This window comes from Phascolarctos cinereus, unplaced genomic scaffold (assembly GCF_003287225.1).
Source record: "Phascolarctos cinereus isolate Bilbo 61053 unplaced genomic scaffold, phaCin_HiC Scaffold_5;HRSCAF=322, whole genome shotgun sequence".
NCBI lineage: Eukaryota > Metazoa > Chordata > Mammalia > Diprotodontia > Phascolarctidae > Phascolarctos > Phascolarctos cinereus.
Genome location: NW_027555958.1, coordinates 242,537,373 through 242,553,418, shown reverse-complemented (window position 1 = coordinate 242,553,418; position 16,046 = coordinate 242,537,373). Strand labels below are relative to the sequence as shown.

General features: G+C 47.0%; 1 protein-coding gene and 2 long non-coding RNA genes across 3 annotated transcripts; 1 reads left to right on the top strand and 2 right to left on the bottom strand.

Moving 5' to 3' along the window:
- Window positions 1–392: 392 nt before the first annotated feature.
- LOC110217210 (uncharacterized) lies at window positions 393–8,232 on the bottom strand. The gene is made up of 3 exons (XM_078155685.1): window positions 7,993–8,232; window positions 2,137–2,370; window positions 393–749 (listed from the first exon to the last, which is right to left on the bottom strand). The coding sequence occupies exons 1-3, from the start codon at window positions 8,230–8,232 to the stop codon at window positions 582–584; spliced, it is 642 nt and encodes a 213-aa protein (XP_078011811.1). The 3' UTR covers window positions 393–581.
- Window positions 8,233–8,258: 26 nt separating this feature from the next.
- On the bottom strand, window positions 8,259–12,592 carry LOC144457600 (uncharacterized). The gene is made up of 2 exons (XR_013487054.1): window positions 12,267–12,592; window positions 8,259–11,878 (listed from the first exon to the last, which is right to left on the bottom strand). It is a non-coding gene; the product is annotated as an uncharacterized LOC144457600 (long non-coding RNA).
- Window positions 11,915–15,309, top strand: LOC144457599 (uncharacterized). The gene is made up of 3 exons (XR_013487053.1): window positions 11,915–12,095; window positions 13,311–13,407; window positions 15,055–15,309. It is a non-coding gene; the product is annotated as an uncharacterized LOC144457599 (long non-coding RNA).
- The last annotated feature ends 737 nt before the right edge of the window (window positions 15,310–16,046 follow it).

The window sequence follows — 16,046 nt, the reverse complement described above, 5'->3', positions numbered from 1 at the left end:
TTCATTGTATCCTCCCTGCCCCGACCTGCAGGGCCAGTATACGTGGGGGGTCGAGGAGGACCCTGGCTGAAGGGAATGGGTGAAAAGGAGGAGTGAGACCAAAAGGATGGTAGGCAAGGTCTAATTTTATTTTTGGCGTTACAAGCTTATATAGGGCAAAAGCGGGGAGGGGCAAAAGGGGAAAATGGCCTCCGGGACTTTCCAGGGGCGGTGTGGCAACATCTTGCGGTTAGCCCTGACAGGAACACGTTATGGTACGGTTTGTCCCGGAACAAGCTGCTTGGGGTGTGGTAATCTCACGGGGTTAGGGGCCCACTACCAGGTGCTGGCCTCCAGCATGTCCCCCTTTTTATTTAAAATAGCAGGTGAGAGGCCTGTCTTAGGCTATGAGGTCGGCCTCCATGTTCAAAGCGCATTAGTGGCAGTGGTCCCTGTCTTAGGCTAAGCGAGGGGACCCCACGATGTAACCCATCATGGCCTCACTCTATTCCCGTCATGGGGAAGCAACTGCAGCCGCGCTGATCTTTTTTGAAACATGGGACCTCAATATTCCCGTCATGGGCTCTCTCACAGCTGCCAGGTCACTTTTTATCCTTAAGATTTCTCCACCACCGCGAGCAGCGAGATTCCGGATGCACGAGCTTCGAGAACTGGAGACCCTCTTCCATGGTATCAGTAGGATCTTCTGACGAAGCAAGTTGGTGGTAATGGATATTGACGGTGTTTTTAAGAGAAGCCTCAATCTGCGTCTTAATGAAAGAGGTTAGTCTAGTAAAGGCCCAAGGTCCAAAAGAAAAAGTAGGAGGAGACCAATTAAAGGTCCAAGAAGAGGGAGGAGGTATGGGAGGACTCCATTCAAGCCACTCCAGAGGGGATTTTCAAAAAGTTTTTGCGTCTTTCAATCAGATCCTCTTGCAGTTTTTTGATTTTATCCCGCACTATCCCAGATTTATTTGCATAGAAGCAACATTTTTCTTGTAGGGCTAAGCAAATTCCCCCTTGTTCTGCCGTGAGTAAATCTAGGCCCCTCCTATTCTGAAGAACGACTCCCGCCAGGGAGTCAATTTGGTCTTGAAGGTCATTTATCGTCCCCGAGAGGGTTTGCACATCATTAAGAAATTGATGGGATAGTTTTGTATATGAATCAACAGCAACTCCTATGCCGGCAGAGCCGGTAGCGAGTGCCCCTGTAATCCCAAGGCCAACAAGGAGGGGGATAAATGCAACAGCCCTCTTGGGTCTTCCAGTAATATAATCAAAACTGGGCAGTGGGACAGGCTCATCTCCCGGAATGATGTCGATATCAGGGAGGATTGAAATTTGTGTGCAGAGTCCTGTCCAATTCTGGGGGAGAGCAGAGTAGGCCATATTTCCCCCACAGGCGAAAAGTTGTCCCGGCAGGGGACAGAGAGGTTCCTGTGAGGTATAGTTTTTGACTTCAGAGCAATTAGCAAAGGTAGCAAAACCAACATCAATATCAGCAGTGGAATTCTGAAATGGGGCTTGGATACAAGGAGAGGGGCGGAGACCAACAGGTTGTACCTTAAAAGGTGGACTAAGTGTGCAATTTGTGGATGTGGAGCCATTTGGACATCAAAGCTATGGGCATAGGTGTGCCAAGGGCCATACACAGCCAGCAATCGGCAGCCAAATCAGGGTTAGAGTAATTAAGGGCCTTAAGTGTTGCTTCAAGGATTTCTGAAGTTTGGACATCTAGGTCCGTTCCCCGGGGTTTGGGCAGTGCAAGTGGATGGTAATGGATGGGGGGTACATACTCTTAATTATTTCGTTTATTCGTTCCCTAACCTCATGTTCCCTAATTTGGTCTGTAGGGCCACCCCCATCAGAGATATGGACAGGTGCATGAAGGGGCCAACAGACATTTTTTCCAATATTTTCTTTGACAGGAAGCCTGAGCATACTTATTGGACTTCCACGTAGGCCTTGGCTAGTAATCCCCTCCCGTGCCAGCCATATTCTCTTCTGTATTGTAGTAAGATAGACTGTTCCTGAGCTGCCACTGCACTGCTGGGTAGAACTATAGCATGTGGAGTGCAAGGCCTCAAGGTAGTTGCAATCACTGGGGCAAGGCCCGGGCTGGCCACCATTCGGAGGGATAACTCGGGGCTTCCTTACGCATTCCCACTTGGGTTTGGAGACGCCCGTGATAGAATGACGGTAGGCGAGGTAGGCTGTCTTTTCCCCGCAGTCCACTTCTTGCGTGTAGGTGGCGGGACGGACAGTGAACGTGCCCCCGCCGCAGTCACAAGGGCTTCCAAAGAGGGCACGGCTGAGCGCTACTGGGTCAGGAGATTGAAAACCACCGTGGCTCCCACGGAACAGGAGGAAAATTACGAGGATCGTCATTTTCTGTAAAACAGAGAAAGAAAACAGAGGTGTCTCAGGGGGGTGTGGTTCCCTGGACGGCATTATGAGTTTCTGGCTTGTCCATCAACCTAATCAGCCTTTCAGGCAACCATCTAGCATTTTGGCACTTTGAGTCATAAATACAAGCATGGCCTTTGCCCCAGATTAACACAGGATCAGGGCCCTGCCATTTGCCAAGCAGGGGATCTTTCCATTTTGCCTGAGCGTAGGTTTGGGCCGTAGTGGAATGCCAAAGGCGGTCTGCGGCACTCTTTGCCGCAGTGTCCAGAGTGAGAAAATTTAAAACAAAAAGAGCGTGATTGAGCAATGTTTTGGCATTGCCAGCTCTGGGATAAAGAACTTCCCTCCCTGATTGTAATTTCAGGATCATGTTTTTCAGTGTCTGATGGGCCCTTTCCACAATTCCTTGCCCTTGAGGATTATAGGGTATACCAGTAACATGCTTAATATGCAACTGTGTACAAAAAGATCTGAAAGAAGAACTGGTATAACCAGGGCCATTATCTGTCTTAAGAATTTTGGGCTGCGGGAGGACCGCCAAGGCACTAAGGAGGTGATTAATGACATGTTTGGTGGCCTCTCCAGGTTGCAGGGTGGCAAAAATGAAGCCACTGAAGGTATCAATGGACACATGAACATATTTAAGCCGACCAAAAGGGGGATAGTGAGTGACATCCATTTGCCAAAGTTCCCCGGGGATAAGACCTCGGGGATTGATGCCATTATGAGGTTCAGGAAGGAGGGTCAGGCAACCAGGGCACTGTTTCACAATCTGTCTGGCTTGTTCCCGGGTTATAGGGAACTTGAGACGAAGCGTATGGGCATTCAGGTGATGCAGCTTGTGGGCTTGTGTGGCAGCCTCAACAGGGAGGCAGACAGAGCAAGCAGAATGCGACGAGTTACTTGATCAACCTGATCATTCCCTTCAGAAAGAGGACCGGGGAGGTCGGAATGGGCACGAATATGACCAATGAAAAAGGGGTGATCGCGGGAGAGAATTAGAAGCTGAAGAGTGGCAAAAAGAGGAGACGCATTAGTGGAGGGACGGATATACGGGACGGTTTCCAATAGAGGGACTGACTGTGCAATATAGGAACTATCAGTATAAACATTGAGGGGGCCCGAGACAGATTCAAAAACCTTAATGACCGCTGCGAGCTCTACCAGCTGCGCGGAGGTGAAAGGGGTGTCAAAAGAGGTGACCTGTCCATCAACACTAAAGGCTGCCTTCCCTGTGGCGGACCATCAGTGAACGCCAAATGGGCGCTCTCTATGGGCTCCGCTTTGGTGATCCTTGGGAAGACCACGGGTGTTTTCTGAAAGAACTGAATGAGCTTATCTGAGGGATAATGATTGTCTATAGCTCCCATATAGGAAATGCAATTAACTGCCCAATCATCATCATTCTGAAGCAGCCATTGAATCTGCGAAGCAGTGTAGGGGCAAACAATATGATCTGGTTCTCGACCAAAAAGTCGAAGGGCTGCCTCTCGGCCGAGGCGCAGGAGCCCTGCCGTTAAATGCGGGTAGGAAGAAAGGATCTTTGTAGGTGTGGCTGGCATATGAATCCAGAATAACGGATGTCCTGCCATAACAATCCAGTGGGGAAAAAGTGGTGGAAAAAATTAAGAACCAAAGAGGTTTTTGAGGAGCGTAATAGCCAATATGTTGTTCATGAATGGCTTGCTCAATTAAGGCAAGGGCCTTACGGGCCTCCGGCGTGAGAGAGCGGGGTGAATTTGGATCGGAGTCTCCTTTAAGAATATCAAACAAGGGTCGCAGTTCCCCTGTAGTGATCTTAAGATATGGCCGAAGCCAATTCAATTCTCCCAGTAATTTTTGGAAATCATTAAGGGAGCAAAGGTGACTCACTCGTAGGCGAACCTTCTGGGAGAGAATGCGATTCGTCAAGAGTTCAAATCCCAAGAAGCTGGGGGGGGCAGGTTTGTACTTTATCAGGGGAAATATTAAGGCCCCGATATTCCAACGCCTTAATGAGCTCCTGTGATACCTGAGTCAATTCCTCATTATTTGGTCCTGCAAGGAGGATATCGTCCATATAATGGATAATATAAAGCTTGGGATACTGCAAGCGGAAAGGATCAATTGTTTGGGCAACATATTTTTGGCACAGCGTAGGGCTATTAGCCATGCCTTGTGGCAAAACTTTCCACTGAAAGCGCGGAGAAGGGCCCACACAATTGGTAATAGGAACACTAAAAGCGAAGCGCTGACAATCGGAAGGGTGGAGGGGAATGGAAAAGAAGCAATCCTTAAGATCAATTGTAATCTTAGAAAAATCTTGCGGTATGGCTACAGGGGAGGGGAGCCCAGGTTGAAGGGCCCCCATAGGAATCATAGTTTTATTGACGGCCCGTAAATCATGTAAGAGTCGCCATTTACCTGATCTTTTTTGGATAACAAAAATGGGCGTGTTCCACGGGGATGTAGATGGTTCTATGTGACCTGCAGCTAGTTGCTCCTGCACTAAAGCAAGCGCTGCCTCCAGTTTTTTCTTGGGTAAGGGCCACTGGTCTACCCAGACGGGTAGGTCATTTCTCCACGAGATCCTATCTGCCTGGAGTGCAGGAGGACCCGTGGCCCTCACGAAAAATGGTTCTGATTATCTGGGCTCTCACAACCAAGGCCTGCTCGTCCTTTTCTCCCTTCAGCAACAATGGGGACAGTTGCCCTTGACCTTTCTTGCCTAATCCTTGCCCTGGGAGAAATCCCTGGGAGAGCATTTGACGGGTCACAACGGTATTTGGGCTGCACATAATTACCCCCATCTGTGAAAGAATGTCCCTTCCCCATAAGTTGACAGGTAAGCCGGGGATCACAAAAGGCCGAACAGTCCCTTTATTTCCTTCTTTGTCTTGCCAAGGCAGCCATTGAGAGCTCTGTAGGTATTGTGGGATTGACCTATGCCCTGCAAGTGTGTCATGGATGGTTGAAGGGGCCACGAAGATGGCCAACTGTCTTTTGAATAACAGTCGAGTCAGCTCCTGAATCTAATATTCCTTCAAAAAGCCTGCCTTGAATAAAAAGCGTAAGCATGGGGCGGTCTTGGGAAATGGCCTGGACCCAATAGATGTCTGAGGAACCAGGCTTGGAGTGGCCTCTAACAGTGGCGAGAGCAGGGTATGGAGTCTGTAGGGGGAGCGGGAGAGCCTGCGCAAGGCGTTGTCCCTGACGGACAGTGAGGGGCCCTTTCAGGGTTGAGGCAAGTATCTGAATTTCCCCCGTGTAATCACTATCCACAATGGAGGGGTGAATCATGAGGCCATTAATAGTAGCGGAGGCGCGACCAAGGATGAAAAAATAGAAGTCAGGGGGCGGGGGGCCAAAGATGCCTGTAGGAATAATATGGACGCCACCCTCAGGGGTCAATACTGAGGTGGAGGCGGCACACAAGTCCACCCCTGCGCTTCCTGCAGTGGCTCTGAAGAGTGGGGTGTGGACAGGCTGATCCCCGAGGCCCGAGCAAAGGGAGTCGACTGGGGGGCCCGGGGCTGGCCCCTCCGACCGTTTCCCTGTAAAGGGTGGCCATGAACGTCTGTAGTTGAGCGGCAGGTATTTGCCCAGTGTTTCCCTTTCCTACACCGAGGGCAGAGGGTGGAGGGTTGGGAAGCCTTATTGCTGATTGGAGCGGAGGGAGTGTCAGGGGCACTAGGGCACTGTCGGGCAAAATGGCCAGGTTGACCACACCGGAAGCATGCCTTTTGGGAGTCCCCGGTTTGGAGAGCTGCCCCTATGGCCAGATGTACGGCCTGGGACATTTTGGTAGTGAAGGGATCTACATCTCTGCACATACGTATCATTTCCTCTAATGTTTTATCTCTCCACTTCCCGCGTAAGGCAGACCGACAGGCATTGTTAGCATTTTCATATGCTAAGCGTCTCACAAGCTGATCATTAGACGCTTCTTGCCCTAAGGTTCGTTCAGTTGCTTCCAAGAGCCTACTAACATACTCAGAGAAATCTTCCTGAGTTCCTTGTACGATCTTATTAAGCGGAGCAAGGGGGGATCCAGAAGTGGGCAAGGCACGCCAAGCCGCGAATGCAGCATTGGCGGTTTGCGCCAAGAGGCCTATTGGGAGGCAGCGTTGTTTGGCCTCCTCTGCGTATTTCCCTTGACCACTCAACTTCTCATAAGTCCACTTTAAAGCGGGGGAGCCAGGGGATTTTTGGTTGGCTGTAGCCATGGATTGGCAGCGGTCGAAGAAATCTGCTTTCCATGTCAAGAACTGCCCCCTTGAAAGGACTGCCTGTACTACACGAAGCCATTCTGCCGGCAAGAGATATCCTCCGCGGGACATAGATTCAAGAGCTGAGAGGGTGAACGGGGCGTTAGGACCATAGGACTTGACGGCGGCGTTAAGATCCTTAATCCCTTTGAACTGCAATCTCCTATATTCTAACCGCTGTCCTTCCTTTTTTCCAATTGCCCATTCCTCTTCTTCTATTTTTCCACTATCCTGTCCCTCCCCCTCTCCCTCGTCCTCTCCTCTTCCCTTCTCCTCACTTTCTTCATCTCCCTCCCCTTCACTGGCAGAAACTTCCTTGGGGTCGTTGTGTGAGGGTCAGGCTGACGAGACCGGGTCATAACAGGGAATATCATGGGCTGTGCCTTGTTAGATTTTTATCTCTAGCACTGGCTCTGATCTTTTTCAGGGGTTTCTGATGTAACTGCGACCTATTGGGGAAAAAATGACAGAATTCTGGAGGGAGTGTTGCAGGGAACTCAGTTCCGAAGAGAGTTGTGCATATTGCTTTTGTAGATCTAAGACTTCTCGGAGCTCCTTAACTTGAGTGGAGAGTTGACTTCTGGCGGATGTGAGGGCTGAGGAAGTGGGAATGGGGGGCAAAAGCGCAGGAGCGCAAGTCTGGGATATGTAGGGAGGGGGTAGGTACTGGGAGTTATGGGCCAGTCCGGGTTATTATATCGGGCGGCTTCTTCCTCCAGTTCCGCCTCGTCCCCGGGTCTAGAGTATCAGGGTCAGGATCTCCTAAAGGAGGAGTTTTGTGTTTTGCAATTATAGGCAGTTTAAAGGTTCAGTAGCCGGGACCGTTTCCACAGGGAGGGGAGGATAAAGGGCTTTGGAGGTTCCGGCGGAATGGTAATGACCACGGAGGGGGTCTAGGGGTTTTTCCCACTGATTCTAATGACTTTGTAGAGGCGGTTCGTGATAAAGGGCGCTGTAGCGATTTAACAGAAGCTGCCCGCGACAAGGGGCGTAAACAAAACTCTGCCACCGAAAGGAGTTGGCGCTTGCCTGGGTCCCCAGGGGCAGATTCCACTATGTCTCTGATGATACCCCAGTAAGAAAAAGCCGAGGGAGGGACCGCCTCTGGCCCTTCAGTTTGCAACTTTCTATTGAGGTCTCTCCCGACCTTCTGCCACTTTCCCGGATGAATATCTGGGCCGGTAACCATAAACCAAGGGCAGACCTCATCTACAAAAAGAAAGAATTTCAAAAGGTCCTTTTTCTTAACTTTAACTCCTCTCTCCTTAAGGGCATGCTTAAGGTCTTGGATGAAGACCTGCTCCTTAGAAAGGTTGGAACCCATGATTAGAATGAGGCGGACGAAAACTCAACTTACCAAAACGCAGGGGCTCTTCATGAGCGATGAGAAGGAGGGGGTCGCGACGAATCGTCTCTCAATGCTGGTCCGCCTGGCAGAAGTCCGGACCTCGAGCCCCACGTTGGGCGCCACTTGCCCCGACCTGCAGGGCCAGTATACGTGGGGGGTCGAGGAGGACCCTGGCTGAAGGGAATGGGTGAAAAGGAGGAGTGAGACCAAAAAGGCATGGTAGCAAGGTCTAATTTTATTTTTGAGCATTTACAAGCTTATATAGGGCAAAGCGGGGAGGGGCAAAAGAGGAAAATAGGCCTCCGGGACTTTCCAGGGGCGGTGTGGCAACATCTTGCGGTCAGCCCTGACAGGAACACGTTATGGTACGGTTTGTCCCGGAACAAGCTGCTTGGGGTGTGGTGTTCTCACGGGGTTAGGGGCCCACTACCAGGTGCTGGCCTCCAACACCTCCCCTTCTTAGATTCTTGTCTTTCAGCTGTAGAACATTTTCCTAGGGGACTGCCCCCTAGACAAAGTTCCTTATGTATTAGAAGCTTTGTAAATCTAGCCCTTGTAGGCCTTTTATTGACTCAAAGAATAAATAAAAACACACTTTCTTCATCGGGTCCCAGTGACATCACTTCGTGTATAGAGTTAGTGTGTAATACTGCTGCTCTTCAACCTGGAATAGGGACGAATGCTGCATGGTATGTAATAGAAACGATCAGAATTTTACAGCTTTTTTTTTCCTTCATGTTTCTGGGAATTAAAATTGAGAGAAAATGGTGCAACTAAGCAGAACCCAGAAAACAAAATACACAATAACTTAAAACAACATAAATATAAAAAATGAATGCTACATAATTATAAAGGCCAAGCTCACCCTCAGAAAGAATTTGCCTCCCTCCCTTCTTTGCCCAGAAAGGGGATTATGGCTGTGGAATGTTGCATATACTGTCAGAAACACTTGGAGTGCTGGTTGCTCTTGGTGAGGTGCCTTTTTACCCTGTTTTTTTTCTGTTATAAGAAACAGCTCAGCTCACTGCATAAGGGAAGAGGGTGAGTCATGGTTGGAAATGAAGGTGATGTAAAAACAAAATATAACGATAAAAATATTTTTAAGAAAAGAAATTGGTACAGTGATGCCAGTTGGTATGGCATCCTCTTCTTTAGAATGCTGCCCACCACATCTCTGTCCTGGAAAGGCAGTGTGCTTGCAGGAGAAAAGCCTGAAATCAAGCCAGAGGCACAGCAGGCAAGGAGCTATGTTTGTATTCTTAGCAGTGAAAATCAGAACTCTCAACAGCTGCCATCTGAAATTGCCATTGAAATAGCTGTTACAGAATAATGGCTCCTTGCAGCAGAACAATATTTTAACAGGCTTTAAAAAAAGTTTATCGCTGCATTGTTTTGACACAACAATCACTTTCCAACAGAACCCCTTGCCTAACAGTACCTTCCTTTAGTAAAAAGCAATTAAGTAAAACTTTTGATAAAGCAATTGGGAAAGACAGAACATGTAACATTCCATCTTTGTACCTTAACATTTCTTAACAGAAGGCACAGCTAGGTGGCTCGGTGGATAGAGCACCGGCCCTGGAGTCAGGAGGACCTGAGTTCAAATGTGGCCTCAGACCAAACACTTGACACTTACTAGCTATGTGGCCCTGGGCAAGTCACTTAACCTCTACTGCCTTTAAAAAAAAACAACCCAAACATTTCTTAACAGAATTGCTAAGAAAGTGTATTAATAGTACTAGGATGAAACATTGATCATTGCATTTCATCCAATTTTTCTTGTCTTTAAGTATTGTCTTCATTTATATTATTTTAGTTGTTGTGTGTATCATTCTCTTTGTTCTGCTCTCCTGATCTGTATCCTTTCAGAGTTTTCTGAGTGACTTTTATATAAAAATCTAAGATCACTATCCTATTTATAAAAATATGCAATACACATTTTCTTTTAAACTCAACTATTAGTATTAATATTTTGAAGAACTAATTTAGGCAAAGAAAATTATTTTAAAAAAGAATAGTTAACAACTCAGTAGCTTTCCTTGTTAAATTTGATGATGAATTATTTTTTGCTTCCTAGTGTCTCACCTACATCTCTTTATGGGAGAAACATTTGGTTTCCAATACTTTTGTCAAGAGACCCCTGGAGTCTGTTTTTTTCTTACTCTTGACACAACTAATCACAGAAGACTATTGTGCATATCAGCTGAATTTTTTTTTAGAATGAAAATAAGTGGGGAAATGAGCTAAATTTCTTAAATTGGTATTTTGGTAGTCTCACATTTACTGGAAAAAGTTGATTTCCCAGTCTCAGTGAATCTTGGTATAAATCTTTGCTTGATTAACAAACATCCATTCCCTGATTCTTCTCAGCAGAGGACCTTGCCTTGCCTTCTACTTTTTTTGTTGTTTTTGAGAAAATAGAGGCTATATGCTGGAGCCTTTCCTCACTTCTTTCCCTCAAAACTCCTACATAATCCCTCACTCTCCTTTCCCTTCCATCTCTGAGGAAAAGCTACATCTACTCCTGGCTAAGGCTACTCCCTCTTCTGCCTTTGATCAGAACTCCTCCCATCTCCCCCAGGGTCCTGCCTCCACGATCACTTCCCACTTCCCATCCCTTCACATTTTCAACCTCCACTTATCTATTAACATGAATGCCCAAGTCTCCCCAGTTCTTTAAAAATCTCTTCACCTTCCAGTGCCTTGCATTTTCATGCTGCATCTTTCCTCCCTTTCACAGCTAAACTCCCACAAAAAGCCATTTAAAGGCATTGCCTCTACTTCTTCACCTCCCACTCTTCACCCTCTTGCAGTCTGTCTTCTGATTCTACCACTCCACTGAAATTGCTTCCTCCAAGGTTACTAGTGATGTCAGTTGCTAAATCTGATAGCCTTTTTTTTTTCCCCTGAGTCCTCATCCTTCTCAACCTCTTTGTAGCTTTTGACACTGCTGACCATTTTCCTGGATATTCTCACCCTTGGTTTTTCTTTAAAAAATTGAATTTACTTTTTATTATGAAATTTAACACAAACACAAATATTTTAATATATAAAGAAGCACAACAAAGAAGATTGTCAATGTAACTATGAACTGTTATGTCCTTGACTTGGGGGGAGGGGGCGAGATATTATGTCTTGTAGTAGTATTACTCTTAGGTCAGATTAGTGACTTTTGGCTTTTTTCTAGAGGGAATGTACCAATTAAGGTCTCCAACAACATTGTGCTGGTGTGTCTACCGTCCCAGGGACTCTCCAGTATTGACCATTTTGTCTGATGGGTGCAAAGTGAAACCACAGAGTTGTTTAAAATGTGTTTTTCTTATTTGTGATTTGGGGCCTTCTTTCATATGGCTGTTGATAGCTTGCAATTTCTTCTTTTGAACCTGCCTGTTCATGTCTTTTCATTAGTTATCTTTTGGGGCTCTTATTGTTACTTATTTGTATACACATACACACACACACACATATCAAACCTTTATTGGAGATATGCTATGAAGATTTTTCCCAGATACCTTTTTTCTAATTTTAGCTGCATTGATTTTGTTCATGCAAAAGCTTTTCAATTTTACACGGTAAGATTGCTCTTCTCCTCAACTCTTCAGTGGACCGCAGGCCTTGCCCACTCCCCAAGTCTTGTCAGCCCTCCCTCCACCACATCGCAGAGAGCAACCCCCTCGGACAGTAGTCTCCTAATCGGTCTCTCTGGTTCTAGTCTCTTCCCTCGCCAATCCAACCTCACACATTTGCCCACGTACCTACCGACTCATTCATCCGCTCAAGAAAGTTCATAGCGGTTACAGCCGAGAACCGTCTCCGTGGCGACTGCGCCGGACCCTCCCCCGGACGGCGGCTGCCAAGGGTCATACCGTATTCTCTGAGGAAGGCGATTAGGGCCCTAGACCGGGCGGTCGCTTTAAGGGATCGGGTGAGGCACCGCCTCCCTCCTCCCCGGGGTCCGGCTGGGAGGTGGCGGGGAGGTCTGCTGAGCCACTGGGACGTTCCCTGGGCCCGAGGATTCTCCTGCATGCGGAGGCCACCTGCCCTCGAACCCCTGACCTTGTCGACACCGCCCCCCATCCCGGATCCTCGAGGATCAGCCTAACTTTGGCCAGGTGTCTGACCGCGGGCCAGAGCTGCCCCGGCCCCTCCCCGGAATCGTTCTCCTTTCCCTCTTCCCCTCCCCCCCACGCACTGTCCCTCCCCGACCCCCCCGGGCACAGCCCCCTCTTTCTGCGCGTCCCCCCTCTTTGTGGCCCTGGACCGACCTACCCCCAGGGCCTTACCCGGTGGCGCAAGACACCCCGAAGGAGTGCAGTTTCACCCTGAGGTCGCGCCCCGGGTCTGGGGAGGTCCCGAGCCCAGGTTGGGCAGGCTCCTGCGGAAGAAGGACGCCGCGGGGCCGGGCACCTTGCTGTGCAGCTTTCCCAAGGTGGTCTGTGATGTGGCTCTGGTGTTTGCGGCCGGATACCACTTCCTCCACTAAATGACAGTGACGTGAAGCCCCACGTCCTGTTCTGTGTGCTATGACAATTAGGCCCTGACCTCGGAACCCCAGTACTGTTCTGACGGCCTGGGTTGGAGTGGAGAATTAATGGACTCAAATTGAAAACCTCAGTTTGCCTCAGTTCCTCATCTGTAAAATGGGAATAATAGCACCTTCCTCTCTGGGTTGTTGTGAGGATACAATTAGATAATCATTGTAAAGCCCTTACCACAGTGCCTGGCACATAGTAGGGTGCTCATAAATGTCGTTCAATCCTGTCCAACTCTTTGTGACCTCATTTGGGCTTTTCTTGGCAAAGATATTGGAGTGGTTTGTTGTTTTCTCTCCAGTTCCTTTTACAGATAAGGAAACTGAGGCAAACAGGGTTAAGTGACTTGCCCAGGGTCACACAACTAGTAAATGTGTGAGGTTGGATTTTTTTAACTCTGGTCTTCCTGACTCCAAGATGGGTACTCTATGCATTATGGCACCCAGCTAGTCTACATAAATGTTAGCTATTATTATTTAGACCCTTCCCTCCCCCAAAGGTGCAGTCTGGTCAATCACTTCCAATCCAGGGTCACTAGAAAATTGGTTCACACATGCAAGCCAGATCATGGCTCCAAGCAGCTACTTATGCTGCTACTGTGTAAGCAGGGACTGGAGGGATACGGGTTGCAGTTGCGTTGTACTGGTCCCTCCATCTAGCCCTTTGACTCTCCAGGATCTAGGCCTTCAGTCAGTTGGGTGGCAGGTGCTGTGCTGGTGACTGTACAGCATTATGTTCGCTAGCATCTGGCTGGGACTGGTCTCCTCTCTTCATCCTCTTCTCCTTTACTTGCAGGATACACAGAATCTTCACCATGGAGACTGTGGACCCTTTTGATGACCACAAGGGGTGTGCTCTCTCTGTACCTTTGATGGAGTGACCCCATGAAAAGGTTGTAGATCTAGTTAGGTTTCTGTTTTTCCTCTTCCTTCCTCTAAAAGGCTGCCAGAAGGCTCTTCTGTCACGTCATCCTTCCCCAGTATCTAGAGTCCCCATGAGTGTTATTTTGTCAATCTCTTACTCTCTTCTCCACCCCCACCCCCATTTAATTAGGTTCAGCATCCATAGTTGTTAAATGCTCAGTCTGTGCTGGCTAGGGTACTCAAAATTAAAAAAAAAGTCCCTGCTCTCAGGAGCTGGGGATTGTTTTGTTTGCTCACTTCCCTTGCCCATGTGAAAAGAACAGTAGGCAGAGTTCACAGATTTCAGGCTGGAAGGAAACTTGCAGGCCATTTTGTTCAACCCCCTGATTATGCACACAAGGAAACAGGCCCAAAGACATTGAATGGCTTACCCAAAATCATACAGGGAGTGATTGACAGAGGCAGAATTTGGACCTAGGTCGTCTGACCCCAAATCCGTGGATTTTCTTTTCCCATTGTACTGTTACTAGTTCGTGTCTGTCTGTCTCTCCCAATTTTTGTCTTCACCTTCCTCCCTTTTTTCCTTCCCACTGGAATCAGAGGCTGAAGGAGAATACAATTATTTCATCTATTTTTTGTGAGAGAAACTCTGGCTTTTAAGGGAGAGGGGCCCAACAAAGCTTCTCATATCCCTCCTTCTTCTCAGCTGGCTGCATTCCAAATGTCCCCCAGTAGGAAGTGGTGGAGGTCCTTAGGCAAAAGTTAGATGATCATTTATTGAGTATGGTGGACTTGGGATTCTTGTTCAAGATATACTTTGAACTCGATGGCCTTGAGGTGTCTTCCAGCTCTAAGATTCTATGATTCTGTTCATAATTATCAGTAATGTGGGTTTTACAGACCAGGAACAGATATTCTCTAGCTCGGGGGTTTCTAAATTGGAATTTGTGAATTTTTAAAAAATATCTTGATAGCTGTATTTCAATCTGGTTGGTTTCCTTTGCAAGCCTATGTATTTATGCATTTAAAGATAGGATTCTGAGAAAGGCTTCATGGGCTTCACTGCCAAAGGAATCCATAACAGAAAAAAGGTTAAGAACTTGGTGCTCTAGCTTCTTCCTTTTAACCGTGTAGGAGCTGTGGGAGTTTATTTCTAGCTGTAAGTGACTCGTCAGTGAGAGGTTTGCCCTGTAGATAGATGCTTAATGTTGACCCTGTAATTCTCTTGAAGGTACTGATATATATATATATATATATAATATATATATATGTATCTGTGTACGTATCTATGTATATGTGTGTTTGTGTGTATATGTGTTATATATATGTGTATATATGTATGTATGTATGTATATGTAGTCTTCTTAAGGGACAGTTTTTCCTCTTTCTTTGTGTCCCTAGCACTTAGCACAGTGCCTGGCACATAAGCTTAATAAATGCTTGTTACTTGATTAAGGACTCCCCAAATTTCCTGGTGAATGAGAAGATCACAGTAGATGACTTTCATCAAAAGGGCTTTCTACCTTCAGGCTGTGAATCATGTAGATTGGTTCCAGCTGGGTCCCCAGAGTCCCGTGAGAGAAAGAACTGTTGTTCTCTCTTTCCCGTGGTCCCTATACAGCCATTAGATGTGGGTATGCTATCTTTTTTGTTTGTTTGTTCTTTCCTGATCTTAGGTGAACAAGTATCCTTTGGTTCATATGTCCAGGACTGGCAGCAACATGGTGAATTCCAAAAGGTTTGAAGGTCCCCAGAGGCCTGTGAGTGGCCAGCTACATTTCCCCCAAAACAACAATGATTTATCTCAGGAATTGAGCAAAATGTCAGGAGTGGTTGGATAATGCATGCTAAGATGAAATATAAAACATTTTAGTAGTCTTGCAAAACTGCTTTATGTTCTGATGCAAATTAAATATTATTCTCCCAACTTATTGTAACGGTAGTTAAATATTAGCCTGCCATGTTTCAGTAACTACAGTTGCTGAATCCTCTAACTCCTGTCAATGAGTGCATCAATTCTCCCATGTTTAGCATTTCTTTCTGTGTAGAAATAAACTTCTGTGCCAAAAAGAAAGAAAGAATCTTCATTCATTCCGTTTTACCTCTGTGTTCAAATATAAATTCAGCTTGTCCTGTAAAGCTTGTCACCATTTGGCTCTAGCCTACCTTTCCAGATTTATCCTGTATTACTTCTCTTCATGCATTCTACATTCCAGTCAGACCGGCCTACTTGTTCCCTACATTTGGCATTCCATCTCCCTCCTCCATGCCTCCTTGTCTGGAATTCACTGCCTCCTTCCTTACTACCACCTCTCAGAATCCATTGCTGCACTTATAGCACTTGGGGTCCAGATGCTGCCTAGTAGGAGAATCCTTTTATGGTCCCCTCCCCAGCTCTCTCCGCCTCAAATGATCTTGCACTTCTCTCAATAAACGTATGCCTCCCTCCTCAGTAAATGTAGCACGTAAACTCCCTGAGGGTAGAGACGGTTTTCCTTTTAGTTGTTGTTTCCTCAATTCCTCAGCATCTTCAGTAGAAGAGGCTTAAATACTTACATGGTCCCTGCCTTCATGGAGCTTGTCAATTACTAATAGAACAAGACATCAACACAGATAACCACAGTACGCAATTACATTATCACGGATTAGAGAGTCACAAAATAGCACT